The sequence below is a fragment of the Cololabis saira genome, chromosome 16, assembly GCF_033807715.1.
Source record: "Cololabis saira isolate AMF1-May2022 chromosome 16, fColSai1.1, whole genome shotgun sequence".
NCBI lineage: Eukaryota > Metazoa > Chordata > Actinopteri > Beloniformes > Belonidae > Cololabis > Cololabis saira.
Window position 1 is genome coordinate 4682433 of NC_084602.1, and position 18463 is coordinate 4700895.

The following is an 18463-nucleotide window of genomic DNA, read 5'->3' on the forward strand; positions in this document are numbered from 1 at the left end:
GGGTTACGCCCACTGAGTGTCAGAAAGACTGAGTGTCAGAAAGACTGAGTGTCGGAAAGACTGAGTGGCAGAAAGACTGAGTGTCAGCGTAAACTTTCAGTTTGTTTAACTGGAAAACATCTAAAATGGGAAAGAGCTGTTGTGGGATCGACTGTACTCATAGATTTAGCAAGAAATCGGAGTTATCGTTTTACAGACTGATGAAAAATAATCTTAAGAGAGACAAATGGATCGCTGCAATTCACAGAAATAACTGGATTCCAGACACCGAAACGTGGATTTGTGGTTCCCATTTTGTATCAGGTAATGTTGGATTTTTGGGTAGCTAACGTTAAACGGTCAAATCATAAAGTTCGGTGTCCTCATCACTTTAATTTCTACAACAAATCCTGCCTTGAAGTCGGACCAAGCGTCAAGACTTTTGTAAGCCTTCAAGCTTTGCTTCGTGTATTTCCCCGGCGTAGAAATTAAGTACATATAAATATCAGAAACTGGATTCGTGGCCAAATATTAATGTCCATGGACCACTGGTTCTTGGTAACTGTACCAAATATTAATGTCCATGGACCACTGGTTCTTGGGGTAACTGTACCAAATATTAATGTCCATGGACACATGGTAACTGTACGGGTCACTGTCAAGTCCAACTGCCTTTAATTTAAGCCGATAATGGGCTGTTATCCCGTCTTTTGTTGATGTTTTACCACTCAGTGTGAGTAAGGGGGCTGGTCCAGTGGGGAAGTGACGTCAATGCAGACCCTCTATAAACGTAACAGTTATTTGTCGACTTTTTTGTTCCGATTCAGTGTTATTTTGGGAAGCAGAAGTGCTCCCATTGGTCGGCTTCAACAGACAGACGTCACTTGTGAGTGTTTGTGGATCCAGGAGTGAGAAGGCGGAGCTGAGGAGGATGTTTGGTAGCGAGGACGGAGCAGTCGTGGGAGGACGAGTTGCTGCCCCCACGTCCATGTGCCCAGATGTTCAGTCCCACCCACTCAAACACACCTTTGGGCTTTTCTTTTGTTTCAGGTTTGTGGTTTAAATCCTGATAAAAGGGTTTTCTCATAAAGGTACAACTTTATCCATAATGTTTTGGGTTTTTTCCTTCAACATGAGCCTTAAAATCCGCTGTAAAATCCAGTGAATAGTCAACAGTTATTAAGGAACGTTTTGACAAAGAAAGTTAAGTTAGTGTCCTTAAAAGAAAAAGAAAAAACTTTAATATTTGACTGAGTTTGCGACGGATGAGTATTAGGGCCAGGCAGGAGAAAAATAAAAATAATATTTTAGAGGAGGAAGATTTTTTTTTCATTATGCACTTTGAGAAAAAAGTCGAAATGTTGAGAAAAAAAGTCAAAATTTTGTGAATAAAGTTGAACAACAAGGTTCAGAATACAAGAATTGGCTTTATGATATTGATTTGAAACACATATCACACATATGTAGTTGCATAACTTCAGAAACGTCCCCGTAACGTTCCAGTTAGTTAGTTAGTTACAGCTGCTGCTGCAGAGCTGTCAGACACTCTAACTGGATTTGATGGAGGAGGAGACATTTACACTTTATTCACCAAATTGTATTTTAACTTTATTCTTGAAATTTCGACTTTATTCACCAAATTTCGACTTTATTCACCAAATTGTATTTTAACTTTATTCTTGAAATTTCGACTTTATTCACCAAATTTCGACTTTATTCACCAAATTGTATTTTAACTTTATTCTTGAAATTTCAACTTTATTCACGAAATTTCGACTTTATTCACCAAATTTCGACTTTATTCACCAAATTGTATTTCAACTTTATTCTCGAAATTTCGACTTTATTCACCAAATTGTATTTTAACTATATTCTTGAAATTTCGACTTTATTCACGAAATTTCGACTTTATTCACCAAATTGTATTTTAACTTTATTCAGGAAATTTGAACTTTTTTCTCGAAATTGTATTTCAACATTAATTTCGACTTTTTTCTCCTGCATGGCCCTAATACTCTTCCGTAGTTTGTGGACTAGAATGGAGTTCAACATGCTTTGCACGGCAGAGTGGGCGGACTGTCTGTAAAACGTTAGTAACGGCTTTCATTCAGTCGAGAGCGGCAGCTAACCGATGACGTCTCATTCGGGAGGGAAAAAGTCGGATCGCAAATGAAACTCTCAGGATGTGATGTAGAGTCGTAACAGGAGCTGAGCTCCTCTCTCTTCAGACAGGTCGGTTCTCAGCGTCTGCTCCAACAACGAGGTGAGAGTTGACCCTGGGGGGGCCGGAGTGCAGACACCGTCACTCACACATCACACTAATCCTGCAGCAGCAGACATACAGCACACTCCGGACACTCAGGACACTCGTCCTCCAGTCACCCCGTCTGTCCTCGCAGCAAAAACCCTCACAAGTGCAATCAAAGTCAAGAGTCTGTGCAGTGAACGCTGAAGCGCAGCAGAGATGAAGCTTTCACAACGATATTTACAGCGAGGCTGAAGGTCAGAGGTCAGTCTGGTTCTGAGAGACCGTTCAGGCCGGTCGCCTCCTTCAACGTGCCAGGTCCGTCTGGCTGGCACTCAGGTCGCGACTCATTCTCAGACGATTATTTCGTTCCTGGAGTCAAAAAAGAAAAGGCAAGAAATTACACAAAGTAGTATACGTCTAAAGCAGAACTAAAGTATGTTTATAGTGATCGCAAAGTTGGTCAAAAGCAGGTTTAAAGGAGCAGCGCTGCTGTCAAATCCCCACTCACCAATGTTCTGGGGAATAAAAGGTTTTTATAAAACCAAGACCACTGCGGTTATTTGGAGCAGATAGTGAATTTATCAGCAGTATACAGGACTGTCTCAGAAAATTAGAATATTGTGATTTTCTGTAATGCAATTACAAAAACAAAAATGTCATACATTCTGGATTCATTACAAATCAACTGAAATATTGCAAGCCTTTTATTATTTTAATATTGCTGATCATGGCTTACAGCTTAAGAAAACTCAAATATCCTATCTCAAAAAATTAGAATATTCTGGGAATCTTAATCTTAAACTGTAAGCCATAATCAGCAATATTAAAATAATAAAAGGCTTGCAATATTTCAGTTGATTTGTAATGAATCCAGAATGTATGACATTTTTGTTTTTTTTAATTGCATTACAGAAAATAAAGAACTTTATCACAATATTCTAATTTTCTGAGACAGTCACCAACACGTCCAGTTTGCTCCAACTTTATAGAAGATATTAAATCAGTAAAAACTACTGGAATCATCAGCATCTTGTAAAAAAGTCAGTAAATATTGTTCTGAGAAGCAGATTTCTTTGTTTTAACCCTCAATAAAGTGTAAAAAATGTCAACTCAATAATACCTTTTCCATCCTTGAAGGGAGATTAGATCATGCATTTGTAAATCAAAATGTAAGGTTAACTTTAAACAAAGTATAAAGGTGTGGCTGTTCACGTGTGTGTTTATCCGTTAAGATGAGAGTGATGACGTTAGTGATGCTCTTAGTCAGCCGTGGGAATGATGCAGAGTAAATCCAGATCTCACACACAAACAGCTCAGAAACAAGAGTGCATCAAAAAAAATGTCCTTTATGTTTTAAACCTTTGATGAAAAAAAAAATAAGAGCACTTTCATTCAAATCAGTAAATGTTTTGATGTTTTAAAACCTTACAGCGTCTGGGGTTTCTTACGCTGCTCGGGGCGGATCAAACCTTTAAATACCCACAGCAGACTTTTAAAACTTCTGCCTTGTTTCTTATTTTTATCCCCCCAAAATGGATCCAACTTCTCTTTTAACGTAAAAGAATAACTGATTTAAATCAATTCATTTTCAACAAATGTGCTACAACTTGTATAAAAGTAAATTTGGCCTCTTTTCTACCACATTTTTTCAGCCTCAAGACCTTCCAGTGTTACTACACTAAGAACACATTTAAATATGACATGTTTTTCATTTTTCAATCTTATTTAAACTTCACATTATAACTTATGTCAAAAAGTACTTCAGCTACATTTTTCTGCAGCTTCAACATTAGTTGGCTAACGGTCACTATCACTGATTATTAAATAACATGATTGACTAATGTGATTGACTGGTTTTAACTCCTACACTTTTATCCATCGTGGTCTGAAACGTGACCAGTTTGTCCAAAGTTTCTCAGGACTTTAGTGGTTGTTTCTAGATCGTCTGTTTTTTTCTTTCTTTCTTTTTTGAAATCTAAAAGATTTAGTGCTTACATAAAGAGTTATAATGGTTTTATTTATTGTCTTAAAGTTTACATTTTTATTCCATGTTTTGGTTTGTTTGATTATTTCAGTTTAGTTTTAGTTAGCTTAACAAGTGCGTCAATAGTTTTACTTTAGTTTTTCAGCTACTGACTTACAGATGTCGACAGAGATGAAAGAATCTTACCAACGGTGCCAATAGTACAAAAATACATGATTCTTTCCTTTCATCAATTAAAAATGAGAAAAAATGATTTAGTAAATAAAAAAACTGAAGCTACAAACAAAAAAACTGAAGCAACAAACATAAAAATGGAAGCCAAAAACTTAAAAAATGGAAGCTACAAACATAAAAAACTGAATCTACAAACATAAAAAACTGAAGCTACAAACATAAAAAATGGAAACTACAAACATAAAAAACTGAATCTACAAATATAAAAAACTGAAGCCAAAAACTTAAAAAACTGAATCTACAAACATAAAAAACTTAAGCCAAAAACTTAAAAAATGGAAACTACAAACATAAAAAACTGAAGCCAAAAACTTAAAAAATGGAAACTACAAACATAAAAAAACTGAAGCTACAAAAAAAACCCGGAAGCTTCAAACAAGAAACAACGCACAAAACAAAGTGAATTTTACTTTCAATCTATTTAGTTTCAGATAAATCTGCTTTAATTGTAGTTTTTATCTTGTTTTATAAAAATCTTGAGCTTTTATTTTTATTTTAGTAAACAGGTTTATATTTTTCCAATGTTAGTCTCAGTTTTGGTTAACTACAATAACAGCGGCGGATCGTGCTCTGCTGTGGTTTTCACTGCTGTGTCTCGTCTCAACAGCAGCGCTGGTTTTTGTGTCTCGTCTCAACAGCAGCGCTGGTTTTTGTGTCTCGTCTCAACAGCACCGCTGGTTTTTGTGTCTCGTCTCAACAGCACCGCTGGTTTTTGTGTCTCGTCTCAACAGCAGCGCTGGTTTTTGTGTCTCGTCTCAACAGCAGCGCTGGTTTTTGTGTCTCGTCTCAACAGCAGCGCTGGTTTTTGTGTCTCGTCTCAACAGCAGCGGTGCAGAGACTTCTCTCTGGAGAGACTGGTGGACTTTCGGGCTCCTTACTTGGTAGTGGAGACTTGCAGCCTTGTCCGCCACGTTAAGCACCCCCAGAGAGCTGGCTCGCTTCATGCTGCACATGCAGAGGCAGGTGAGGGGTCACAGGTGGGGGGCCGGGGGTCAGAGGTCACAGGTGAGGGGGAGAGGCAGGTGTGAGGACATGAGTCAGTGATGGTTCATGATCTGGTTAATGTTTCACTGCCTGGATTATTTCTAATGCTGATAACTCACTTTAGAATCCCTGTAGCACCCTGTAATGTAATCATTTCCTATAATGTCATCATTTCCTGAAAATGTAATAAAATTTGCACTTAACTCATTCGAAAATGTAATAAAATCCAATAATGTAATAACTTCACCAATAATGTAATAAAATATCCTGACTGATATTGTAATAACATTTTTACAGATAATGTAATACCTTAATACATTATTGGGAATTTATTACATTTTCAGGTGGGTCTTTTTTTTTCAAAACTGATAAAGTAATAGTTCATTTTCAGTCCAGATTCTACATTTTGTGTTTTAAGAATCTAAGAATGTTATATACACTGGATTTGAAACACCAGAATGACTATTGGGTTAAATTGCAGACTTTGAGTAGAATGTAATAAATTCACAATAATGTAATAATGTATTACATTATCGGTAAAAATGTTATAAAAAATATATCCGTCAGGATATTTTATTACATTATTGAGTTCTATTACATTTTCTATTGAGTTAAGTGCAAATTTTATTACATTTTCAGGAAATTATTACATTATAGGAAATTATTACATTATAGGGTGCTACAAGCCTAAACGTCAACCTTACAATAGTTGTGAAAATCCTCATTAAGGATTAATGTGTTATCAAATGGATGGATGGATGGATGGATGGATACGTAACTTTAAACAGAATGACTGTACATTTGTTAAAATCATTAGTGCACACAAGCATCTATGGAAGCGTATTGCATTCACTTGAGAAAAAAAATCTGCTCTGTTTTTCTGAATTTAAAGAGATAATTATCTCAGAATTCCGAGAAAAGTTTTAATGAAGTTTTATTTTGCTTTTGGTTTGAAACATTGGGAGAGACTCTTGTCTTTAAGTTATATAGATGGTATTTTTATTAGTTTGTCAACTTTGCGGTTGCTCAGACAGGAAAGCCCATTCTGATCTGCTGGACATTGCAACTTTTCTTTAGGATAATTTTCTCGTTAATTCAGAAAAACAGAGCAGATTTTTTTTTCTCAAGTGAATGCAATACGCTTCCGTAAGCATCAAACGCAAATACAAAATAAAATTCAACTAAAAATGCAAAAATGTCTAAACATTTTCAATGAAATTAATCATCCTAAGAAAACAGATGTATACATGGTTAATAAGTGTAGAAGAATACAGGTGTTGGTTGGGGCTTGATAAAGTATATAATAGTACTAGAAGTACATAAAGTAAAGCACTATGCATTCAACTGTGTGCTTAGATTTTATTAACACGAGATAAAGCTTCTTTTGATGATGATTGTGGATTATTAAATAAAGCTGGAGGAATAAGCTGCATTCAAATCAAAACATTTCCGACACTTCCTGTGTGCATTCCCACCACCACCACAGACGCTTCCCATCCTAACGGCTTCCTTTGCTGGTGGGAAGCTGCAACCCCATGACTGACAGAATCATAACAAAACCAGGCTAAAAACACACACACTTTAGACCAAATGTGAAGCGATTAAAGGTCCTTGAGTGTGTTGGTCATGAAGATGACGATGATGACGATGACCGGCATCATGCGGGTCGTCCTCATGAGACACAGACACGAGCAGCACCAGAGGAAACAAGACACCAGTCAGCACACAGAGGAGGCATGCAGGTTGAGAAAAACAAGAGTTTATTCAAAACAAAAATAAAAAAGGGGGAAAACAGCCCTTAACTTCTACACAATAGCCATGCAGACATGTTGGTTTTCAAAATAAAGTTCAAAGGAGGTGGAAAATAAACACAAAGCAGTGTGAAACTGAGCTGCATTTCAACACTTCAACAGCCACAAAATGCGACAGATGTGATTATTAGTGGTGAACGAGCACGGAGGTCAGAGGTCAGACCACCAGGCAGACCATAGACATACTGTATATACGTATCCGCCCCATGGAGCTGCTGTGATACGTCAACGTCGCCGCCATATTGGATGTTCAAGACTGCGCTGTAAACTAATACAAGTAAATGGACTTATTTTCATAAAGCGCCTTTCTACAAAGAAATGTACGTTTTACGTCTCATTTATTCATTCACACACGCACTAATATACTTGGGAAACAGTTAGGCACCAAATATAATATATTTAATTTTCTCAGATGGCAAAAATAAGAACTTTATTGATCCCACATAGGAGTTATTCATGTTATATCAGCTATAGAGAACAAGGTAGTGCCGAAAAACAATATATATCCCCCCCTCACAAAAATAAGAAAAATAGAGAAACATATTTTCTCATCAACAAAGCATATTTTACATAAACATATTAAAAAAAATTTCAAGTAACAAAATAACACATTTGAACCATTTTTCAGATTTTTTCAGTTATTTTATTGTCTGAAAAATGGTTCAAATATGTTATTTTGTTATTTGAAAAATGTTTAATTTGTTTTTTTGATGAGAAAATGTTTCTCATCAAATGTTTCTATTTTTCTTATTTTTGTGAGGGGGATATATATTGTTTTTCGCCACTACCTTGTTCTCTGTAGCTGATATAACATGAATTACTCCTATGTGGGATCAATAAAGTTCTTATTTTTGCCATCTGAGAAAATTAAATATATTATATTTGGTGCCTAACTGTTTCCCAAGTATATTAGTGCGTGTGTGAAGGAATAAATGAGACGTAAAATGTACATTTCTTTGTAGAAAGGCGCTTTATGAAAATAAGTCCATTTACTTGTATTAGTTTACAGCGCAGTCTTGAACATCCAATATGGCGGCGACGTTGACGTACGGCTCAGTGCTCGATGTGGCGTCTACGTATATATGTCTATGAGGCAGACGAGCACGGAGGTCAGAGGTCAGAATCAGACCTTAGCTGCGTCTGACTCGCCCGTCGCAGCAGGACAGGAGTTTTCACTCCCACCTCATCAATTCCCTTTAACTTTCTCTCAGACAGATGTTGAGATCTGGTCCACAGAACTGTCCATCGTTATAGGTCACATGTTCAGGAGCATTAAAGCAATTATTTAAACATAAAATGCATTGTTTTTGCAATTCATTAAATTAAAAATTAATAAAAATCTTAACATTTTAATTTATACAGTATCTATGTGATAGTTAACCTGTTTCATATCTTTATTCACACAATTACTTAATTCCAACAAATAAACCCCTTTTTTAATCATACATTACAACTTCCCTTTTAAAATTCAACCGTTGGCAAGAAAAATATGGAATCAGCAGCTGGAAGATGCTTTATTCAGCCAGTTCATTTTGGAAGACAAAAAGTAACCACACCGGCTCTGCAGGACAGAGCTGCTGAAACTCTGTTGTTTTTCTGCTCAAAAATTTGTTCTCTTTAAATATCGTTAACTTTTAAAATCAAACCAGTGCAACTCCATTACTGAAGTAAATATCTTATTCCCTTAGTAAGGTACTTTCCCCTCATTTCAAATGTTCCCACACCATCTTGAGGGTATTTCTTGTACATTTTTGTTCATTAAATATGACCCTCACTCCTGTAATTCTGCTACTTTTGCTTCTCTTTTCTAATCGTTATGGCTTTTTCACAGGAACCGTGAGCAGAAGCTGCTGAAGCGTCTGTTGCTGCTGAATACGGAAGAGTATTAGGGCCAGGCAGGAAAAAATAAATATCAGATTTTAGGAGGAAGATTTTTTTTTTTATGCACTTCGAGAAAAAAGTCAAAATGTCGAGAAAAAAGTTGAAACGTATTTCAATTTTATTCTCGAAATTTCGACTTTATTCACAAAATCTCAACTTTATTCACAAAATTACAACTTTTTTCTCGAAATTGTATTATTTCGACTTTTTTCTCGACATTTCGACTTCTTCTCGAAGTGCACAATAAAAAAAAATCTTCCCCTCTCAAATACAGGACTGTCTCAGAAAATTAGAATATTGTGATTTTCTGTAATGCAATTACAAAAAATGTCATACATTCTGGATTCATTACAAATCAACTGAAATATTGCAAGCCTTTTATTATTTTAATATTGCTGATCATGGCGTACAGCTTAAGAAAACTCAAATATCCTATCTCAAAAAATTTGAATATTCTGGGAATCTTAACCTTAAACTGTAAACCATAATCAGCAATGTTAAAATAATAAAAGGCTTGCAATATTTCAGTTGATTTGTAATGAATCCAGAATGTATGAACTTTTAGTTTTTTTTTTTTTTTTTTTTTTTTTTTTTTTTTTAAATTGCATTACAGAAAATAAAGAACTTTATCACAATATTCTAATTTTCTGAGACAGTCCTGTATTTTTTCTCCTGCATGGTCCTGATACTCTTCCGTAGCTGAGCGACCTGAAGCACGAGGAAGAGAAAAGAAGAAGTGATGCAGGTAAATGAGGGAGCAGGGCGATGCAGAGTAACAACAGGCTCAAACATCTCAAGTGCAAACAGCTTCAGGGTTACACCCCGCCCACCAGCAGAGGGAGCCCCTGGCTTTGGTTGTTAGTACGGCGAGGGCCGAGCCGGCTGAAGGGTGGGTCCTCCGGGCCCCCCGGGGCCACCTGGTGGTTAGGGCAGGTGTCTGGGGAAGGGGCTGATAGTTACCCGGGGTTTTTGGGCTCACTGTCTCGTGCTGAACTGCCACCTTTCAACTTGCGGACGAGTTTCTCGCTGCTACGGCGTATTGATGCCCGTAGTTTACTGAAGGAGCCGCTCCTCTTCAGGGCCCCGGAGCCGTCCTGGGGGGACACGTCACAGTTACCATCACACCCCCAGAGCTATTTCTCTCACACAGGGACACACGGGGGGGCAGGGGTTACAGGACCAGCTTCTACTATAGCTGGTGGAGGTACAACAGATCTCTAGTGCTGCAGGGACAGCAGCGCTGCTGCAACATCCACACATGTTCACTGCTCGTGGTTGTCCCAGTACAGAGGAGTTTAGGGTCAGGCAGGAAAAAAATTAAAATTATATTTTAGAGGAGGAAGATTTTTTTTTCATTATGCACTTTGGGAAAAAAGTCGAAATGTCGAGAAAAAAAGTCAAAATTTCGTGAACATAGTTGAACAACAAGGTTCAGAATACAAGAATTGTCTTTATGATATTGATTTGAAACACATGACACATACAGGACTGTCTCAGAAAATTAGAATATTGTGATAAAGTCCTTTATTTTCTGTAATGCAAAAATGTCATACATTCTGGATTCATTACAAATCAACTGAAATATTGCAAGCCTTTTATTATTTTAATATTGCTGATTATGGCTTACAGTTTAAGATTAAGATTCCCAGAATATTCAAATTTTTTGAGATAGGGTATTTAAGTTTTCTTAAGCTGTAAGCCATGATCAGCAATATTAAAATAATAAAAGGCTTGCAATATTTCAGTTGATTTGTAATGAATCCAGAATGTATGACATTTTTGCATTACAGAAAATAAAGGACTTCATCACAATATTCTAATTTTCTGACACAGTCCTGTATGCAGTTGCATAACTTCAGAAACGTCCCCGTAACGTTCCACTCCAAGGATGTAAGTAAGTTAGTTTCGGCTGCTGCTGCAGAGCTGTCAGTCGCTCTGCTAACTGGATTTGATGGAGGAGACATTTACACTTTATTCACCAAATTGTATTTAAACTTTATTCTTGAAAATTCGACTTTATTCTCGAAATTGTATTTCAACATTAATCTCGACTTTTTTCTCGACATTTCAACTTTTTTCTCAAAGTGCACAATAAAAAAAATATGTTCCCCTGTCAAATATTTTTCCTCCTGCATGGCCCTAATACTCTTCCATATCCTGAGAGGTACTCACAATAAAACTCTATGAAACATGTTGTAATGGAGCTACGCAGGGCTGGGCGGTCCTGGTCCCCAGGGGCCGGTGTCCTGCATGTTTAGATGTTTCCCTGCTTTAACACACCTGATTCTAATTAATCATCGTTATCAGCTTGTTATCAAGGTCTGCACAATTCTGTTAACCACACAGTCACTTGTATCATGGTGCAATAAAGCAGGGAAACATGTAAAACCTGCAGGACCGGCCCTGGAGGACCAGGACTGCCCACCCCTGAGCTAGTGTGTTGGACTGAATTAGTAAAGGTGATTTCCACAGATTTGCTGTTTCAGGTGTTTCCACAATGAGGATAAACCTAGCAGTCTGATGTTACCACCATCTCTGCAGAGGGAGGACCTGTTGAACTTGAGGGAGCTTAAACAGTTTCTTTATATCCAGCAAAGCTTATTCTATCTTCAAATCACCAGAACTCCAGTAAGACACTAAAGGCGCTTTTCCACCAGTACCTACTCAGCCCGACTCTCCTCGGTTTGGTTCTTTTCCACTAGGGGTCTAACGTGCCGAGTACATACTTTTCTGTATCTATTCTGCCGAGGTTCTAAGCTGCTGAGTCGGCTGTATCTGACATCATCACACTACAGGCCACCGATTGGTCGGGGGGTTGGAGTCAGACGTCTGAGTCAGGAGGAGGAAATCAGAGAAAGAGACTCTGACGGATTCTTGTTCATTTTATTCAGTAGCAACGGCAGCAAAAGTCTGTTTCATGATCCAACTCTGAGGGTCAGATGTTCATAAACCTGGTGCTGAGGAGAGAATTAAAAAGATCTAGACGGAGATAAGGAACGACCAGATCTACCAGGAGCTCTGTCTCTTCATAGCTGCTCACGGCTCCAGCTGACTTTTCAGCAGCACCGAGACAAACTAACAAAAATTAAAAGCGTTGCCGCTTGAAGTTTCTCTCCCTCTCATTTTTTAACTTGATATCAAACACAAGCCACAGACCCAGCAGCACATCTATCATCTCCTCCAGGTTCTACATCTTTAGTGTTGTTGTCTTCTTCATTTAGATACACAATCAAATACGTCACAGCAGCTTCTCCAACCTCCTACTTCTGCTCCAGGTGCTGAATTGTAGTTGAAAAGAAACCCAGTTGAGATGAGTAGAGCCGAGTAGGTACTGGTGGAAAAGCGCCACTAAAGGACTGGCCGACAGCAACATTACATGTTTAAATTGGCAGGTAATTATAAATCTTTTGCTTCCAGTGCTGAAAATGTGGGTCCAGAGGATGCACGTGTCAGCAGATAATGAGACTAGAATAATGATTCTTGGTCCAAATGTTTACAAAACTAAACTGAGAAAGATGCTGTTTTTTCAAAGCCGACATGACCAAAGAACCTCCCAGAGATTACATCACACAAACAAACAGCATAAGAACATTCACATTATTAGTTAAGCAACATCTTTGAATCAGTATAAGTAAAATTACAGAACATTGATATAGAGATCAGTTAAACCAGCAGCTGCTGAGACTGATTGTCTGACCTGCTGGAAATTGAAACATAGTGGGTTATGACTGTTGTTGAATGTATTTTTTCGTTCTTTTTTCTGTATTAGATCAGTTGTGAAGTTCTAGACTGCAAATGAAATTAAATTGTGGACTGCTTTTCAAGATTTTTTGACGACCTCAGATGAACTCATAACTGTGCAGATTTTTTGTTTTGTGTTAAGTTCTCATTTTGCTGTCTTCATTTTGTGGAATGTCTGCTTTTTTTTTTTGCAGAGTATTTTTAAATATATATTCTCTTTATCTAGTGGAAATCTATTTGGTTTGCTTTTATTATGTTAAGAATAGCTGTAGCTAAAGGGGATTGTAGTACCCTATAATGTAATAATTTCCTGAAAATGTAATAAAATTAGCACTTAACTCAATCGAAAATGTGATAAAAACCCAATCATGTAATAACTTCACCAATAATGTAATAAAATATCCTGACGGATATTGTAAAAACTTTTTGACCGATAATGTAATACATTATTACGTTATTGGGAATTTATTACAAAGTCTGCAATTTAACCCAATAATCATTCTGGTGTTTCAAATCCAGTGTATAAAACATTCATAGATTCTTAAAACACAAAATGTATGTCTCTGGACTGAAAATGAACATATATATTACATTATTTGTCAAGTATTACATAATCAGTTTTGGGAAAAAAAAAGACCCACCTAAAAATGTCATAAATTCCCAATAATGTACATTTTCTGGAAATTATTACATTATAGGGTGCTACAGGGATCCTAATTAACCAATTAGAGCGAATAACCAGAAGGTGCTGATTCAGTGGACGTTGCCGTCTGGAGCTGGTTCAGTCATGAAAACACAGGAAGAAGAGTGAGCACACAAAGAGGCCACGGCACCGTTCAGGTAAGCAGAGAGTTGAGCTTTTATTAGGAGTTAAGACAGACAAGCTTTAAGATGCACACATGAGACAGGACACGCAAAAGATTAGTAGCAGGAACTGAGAAAAGACTGACATGGAAACTAAATCCTGAAATTTCCAGAAATGCAACAAGAAAGCTTCCCCCCGCCCCCCCGAGAACCCAGTTACATCTATATACACACATGTACAGAAGAAAACAGGCAAGATGTGTGAAGTGGGAGCTCTGATTTAACAAGAAGCTGCAATTTCTTCAATTCAGTTGAATTTGGGGTGAAACCATAAGTGCAGCACCTCTCTGACACACGTGGACGCTACAATCTATCATGCACGATCCTGTCTGCAGTCTACTGTCCTCTTATTCATATCACAACAGGTTACTGGGATGAATGAGCACACAGTGACACACTAGAGACACGTTACTCGTGCAGGACCTGGAACCTGCGGCGCTACTAATGTTGATCATGCTGACGAGTCACGTCCATGTTATTTACAGGTGTGGAGTCTCTACTGGACGACAGGTGAGTGTCAGGTGTTACGGCTCAGTTCAACTGCATTGATGAAAGAGGAGGTGAGTTTTAACGGAGAGGAAACCGGAGTAGGAAGTTCCAGCTGATCTCTGAGACCTGCAGGCCTGCTGAGGCCGAGCTGCATCTACGCACCGGTCAACACGTCTTCTGTCATATCCGCCTCTTTTTGCATGCTGAAGAACAGGGGATGTGGCCTTTTTCTCCTCAAGTATTTTGGTTTCGGACAGTTGTGTTTTTGTAATAATTGCTCGGGGGTCATGTACTGGGTCTCTGTAAAGATCCTGGACTAGGCCTGTGTTGAAAAGATCAATTTTCCAATTCTAAATCGATTCTCACATTAACTCCTACAAATCGATTCATATGCTTAAAGATTGATTTTTTTTTGCTCATCATTACATTACAACTTTTGGTATTTGTTTTTTTATGCCCAAAAAAGGAGGGTTTGATTGGACACGAGCATAACTAGTGCCATGTTTTTGCCTTTAAATATGTTTAAAGGTATGAAAACATTAAAGTTTTCAGTAATAATTGCATAAATTGTCTATATTTCTTGTTTTATATACTGTCTTGGGGTTACATTTGCATAAAATGCTAAAAACCAAATTCTCATAAATGGGGAAAAATAAAACCAATTTCCTCCGTCTCTGTTTCCTCCCTGGATCTGTTTGCTAATTTCTGCCCCACGATGTTTCTGTTTGCAGTTCTATCAGCATTCTGGGAGCTGATTGGTCCTTACAGCATCATTAGCTGCAATACTTGCTGTTGAATCTCAATATAACACTAGTATTAATATGTTGCATTACTACAGTCATATCATTCATGCAACAGCTCAAAAAACAGTTTTAATAACACTAACCCAAATCCAAATCATATCGAATCAAATCGTGATAATCGATTTGGAATCTTAAGAATCGGAATCGAATCAATTCTTGACATTTGAATGGATCCCCAGTCCTAGAGACCACTTCTGTTGTAATAGACACTATATAAATAAAATTGAATTGTGTGCACACCCCAGCTTTAACTGGGACGTTAACTGGAACCTTTTCTCCACTATCTCTCAAGTCAAGTCAAGTCTCAAGTCAAGTCAAGCCATTTCTAACTGAATTATGAACCATGTTCAAAATGTTGATCTAGCTCACGTAACTGTTTCCTGTGGCGAACGACACAAGACTGTTAGTAACTGGTGTTCATGTTAATAACTGCACCATGTTCAGAACTGTTCTGTCAAACTGTGAAAACAAACAAAAACCACCTTCATACATGAAAAGCATCATTTCTTTCAGGAAACAGACTCAGGACTGAGACTTTTGCTTTTCCTCTGATTAATGCGATTGATCGGTTGACTAAAAGACTACGTTTTGGTTCAGACGCTGATTGCTGACTAATCATGTCAGCTATTCTACGGATCATCTCACACATTATTAGCAGCTGGAAACATCTGCTCTGAAGGCTCCACTTACGGTAGCCATCACATCTATATACCTAAAACTAGGGCTGTCAGTTTAGCGCATTCATTCGATTAATTAATTACACTGCTAATTAACGCATTATGAAAACGCAATTAATTATGAGTGGCAAAAAGCTTGAGCGTTTTAAATGTGTCCCATTGAGGGAGCCGTAGTTCACTTGGCAGTAACAGGTCACTTCCCTTCTGCTGCTGGTCAAACTAACAAAGCAGTGACAGACCTGGACGACTCAGGGGAGACTCAGCAAATCTTTACTGGGGCCTTTGAACGGCAAGTTCATGTATAAAAAGAAAGAAGACGGGACTATCAACAAGAACATGGTGATTTGTACATTTTGTAAAAAAGAATTTTCCTATCAGCGGAGCTGCTCCAGCCTGATTTATCATTTAAACACTAAACATGACCGGACAAGTTCCACTGTAAACGTTACAGCTACTAGTACTGGAATTGCTGTATTGAGTTTTAGCTTTAGTTTTAATTTTGAATTGAGAGTCTGTAAGTGCCTATTTGAGACTCAGCCTTATTTTATTTCTGAATTTTATTTATTTAACTGTATTTGCATTGCATTTCTGAATAATGCACCTGGCCTAATTGGTTTGCTGATGATGCTTGAGCTTTTTCTTTTGAATTTCATTTATGAAACACATTTCACCAATAAAAATGTGGATTTCAAATCTTCTCTTCTTAGTGTATTCAATTGATCAGTCATGCACTGCAATTTTGTAATGTCCTAGAATTCAAATTCTTTATTTGAGGACCTTTAGCAGATATGAGATTAAAATGCGATTAATTCGATTAATTAGATTCATTTTTTCAATCGCCTGACAGCACTAATATATACCCAAAACACTTTTATAAAGTAAATTATGAATAGAAATTACTTAGAAAAGCACATCTACAGTATGTGATAATCCTGTTCATTTTCTTAAAATGGTAAACAACTCCAAGTGGTTTGATAGAATAACAGAGAGAGTATTTTAACGTCCAGGCTAAAAGGAAGAGCTAAGGGGCGGTGTGAGGAAGGGAGATGTAGTTTATGGGTATACCATCAATCCCCTTTCATAAACCCTCCAAAAGGCCATGAAATGTGTCTAGTGGTAGGATGTTAGCACAACCTCAACACATGGAAGAATGAGAGAAAGAGAAGAAGAGGAGGAGGCAGAGTTCAGGGGGAGAAGGGCTCAAGTTTTAAGATGTCAGAAAAGAGAGATCACAGCAGTTTCCCCTCCATCAACAGTGTAACGGGTTCAGGGTCTCAGAGCCGGCACTGAACCCGTTCAACTCAGCGGGAAGATTCCCGCCAGAGACAAGACGGAGAGGGGTCAGAATCGGAGAAAACTGCGAAGCCGAAGCAGTTGAGGCGAGGCGAGGCATCCGTCATGCAGAAGACAAGTTTTTAGAACCAGTACAAGGCATCAGGAGTTACGCCTGGAGTTAAATCCCCCAGACAGAGCAGGAAGAGAAAAAAGAGAGAGAGAGATGTAAACGGTGATGGGGAGGAAGATAGTGTTAGGTGACACAGACAGGTTCAAAGATGTCATTCAGGAGGCAAATGACTAAGAGTCCAAAAGATAATATCAAATAGGATTCTCAGATCAGACACAACATCTATTCACCTACGGAAGAGTATTAGGGAGAAAACATATTTGAGAGGGGAAGATTTTTTTTTTATTGTGCACTTCGAGAAAAAAGTCGAAAGGTCAAGATTAATGTTGAAATACAGTAAAATTTCAAGAATAAAGTCGAAATTTTGTCTTTTTTCTCAACATTTCAATTTTATTCACGAAATCTTGACTTTTTTCTTCAACATTTCAACATTATTCTCGACATTTCGACTTTTTTTCTCAACATTTCGACTTTTTTCTCAATATTTCGACTTTTTTCTCCAAGTGCATAATGAAAAGAAAAATCTTCCACCTCTAAAATATTTAGATTTTTCTCCTGCCGGGCCCTAATACTCTTCTGTAATTCACCTGCTGGCAAATGGAAAATGAATTAAAATAACTTGTTAGACTGACTATCCACAGACAAGTGGATAAATGTACAGTAACACTTCCAGTCCAGCTTACTGGTAAATGCACGCTGGTATTTTCCTTCTATTCCCCTGTTGGTCTGGAGCCCCGGACCAGCACGTCTCAGACGTTTCCTGCATCAACACACCTCACTCACATCCAGCTCGTCATCAACATCTGCACAACTCTGTTCTCACAACCACTCGTATCAGGGTGTGCTGAAGCAGCGGAGCATCTGAAACCTGCAGGGCAGGGGCTCCCAGGACCAGGGATACCCACACTGCTGCAGGTAAGTGTAATACTCATATCGACCAGTAGGGGGCACTTGCCCCTCAGTTTAGTGGGACATGTACAGTAGATAATGTGTCTGACTCTGGAACAGAGTAGATAAACCGGCACCAACAAGGTTAACTTTTGTTAAACACCAGCACACAGACACAGGCGACGCAGAATGAGAGCAGCCAGACGCCTCATGAAACTCATTTTTACCATTATGTTGGTTGGAAAAAGGGTTTTCATAACTATGGAGGTAGATTTGTTTATTGATTATTCAATAAAAATTGCTTCAATCAAAAAATACATTTTCAATAAAACAAAACTTCACTTCAATCAGAATTTTTTTTTTCAATCAAAGAAAAACAGTGTTTGATTGCAAAAAAATATTTAAGACTCAAAAAAATGCATTTGAACACTGTTTTTCTTTGATTGGAAATGTTTTCTTTGATAGAAGTGAAGGT

The 18463-nt window shown here is 37.7% G+C and overlaps 1 protein-coding gene across 7 annotated transcripts in view; it reads right to left on the bottom strand.

The window, feature by feature from the left end:
- Positions 1-1916: 1916 nt before the first annotated feature.
- The window catches only part of klc1a (kinesin light chain 1a), a 64409-nt gene continuing 47862 nt past the window's right edge, over positions 1917-18463 (bottom strand). For 2 of the 7 annotated variants that reach the window (XM_061744253.1, XM_061744252.1), the window contains exon 14: positions 16511-17142. In XM_061744253.1, the coding sequence (XP_061600237.1) occupies positions 17137-17142 (6 nt within the window). In that variant the 3' untranslated portion in view covers positions 16511-17136. Of the gene's footprint in view, positions 2597-5323; positions 5391-10081; positions 10216-16510; positions 17143-18463 lie in introns of those variants that run through there. The other 5 variants (XM_061744248.1, XM_061744249.1, XM_061744247.1 and 2 more) reach the window with 5 other exon arrangements.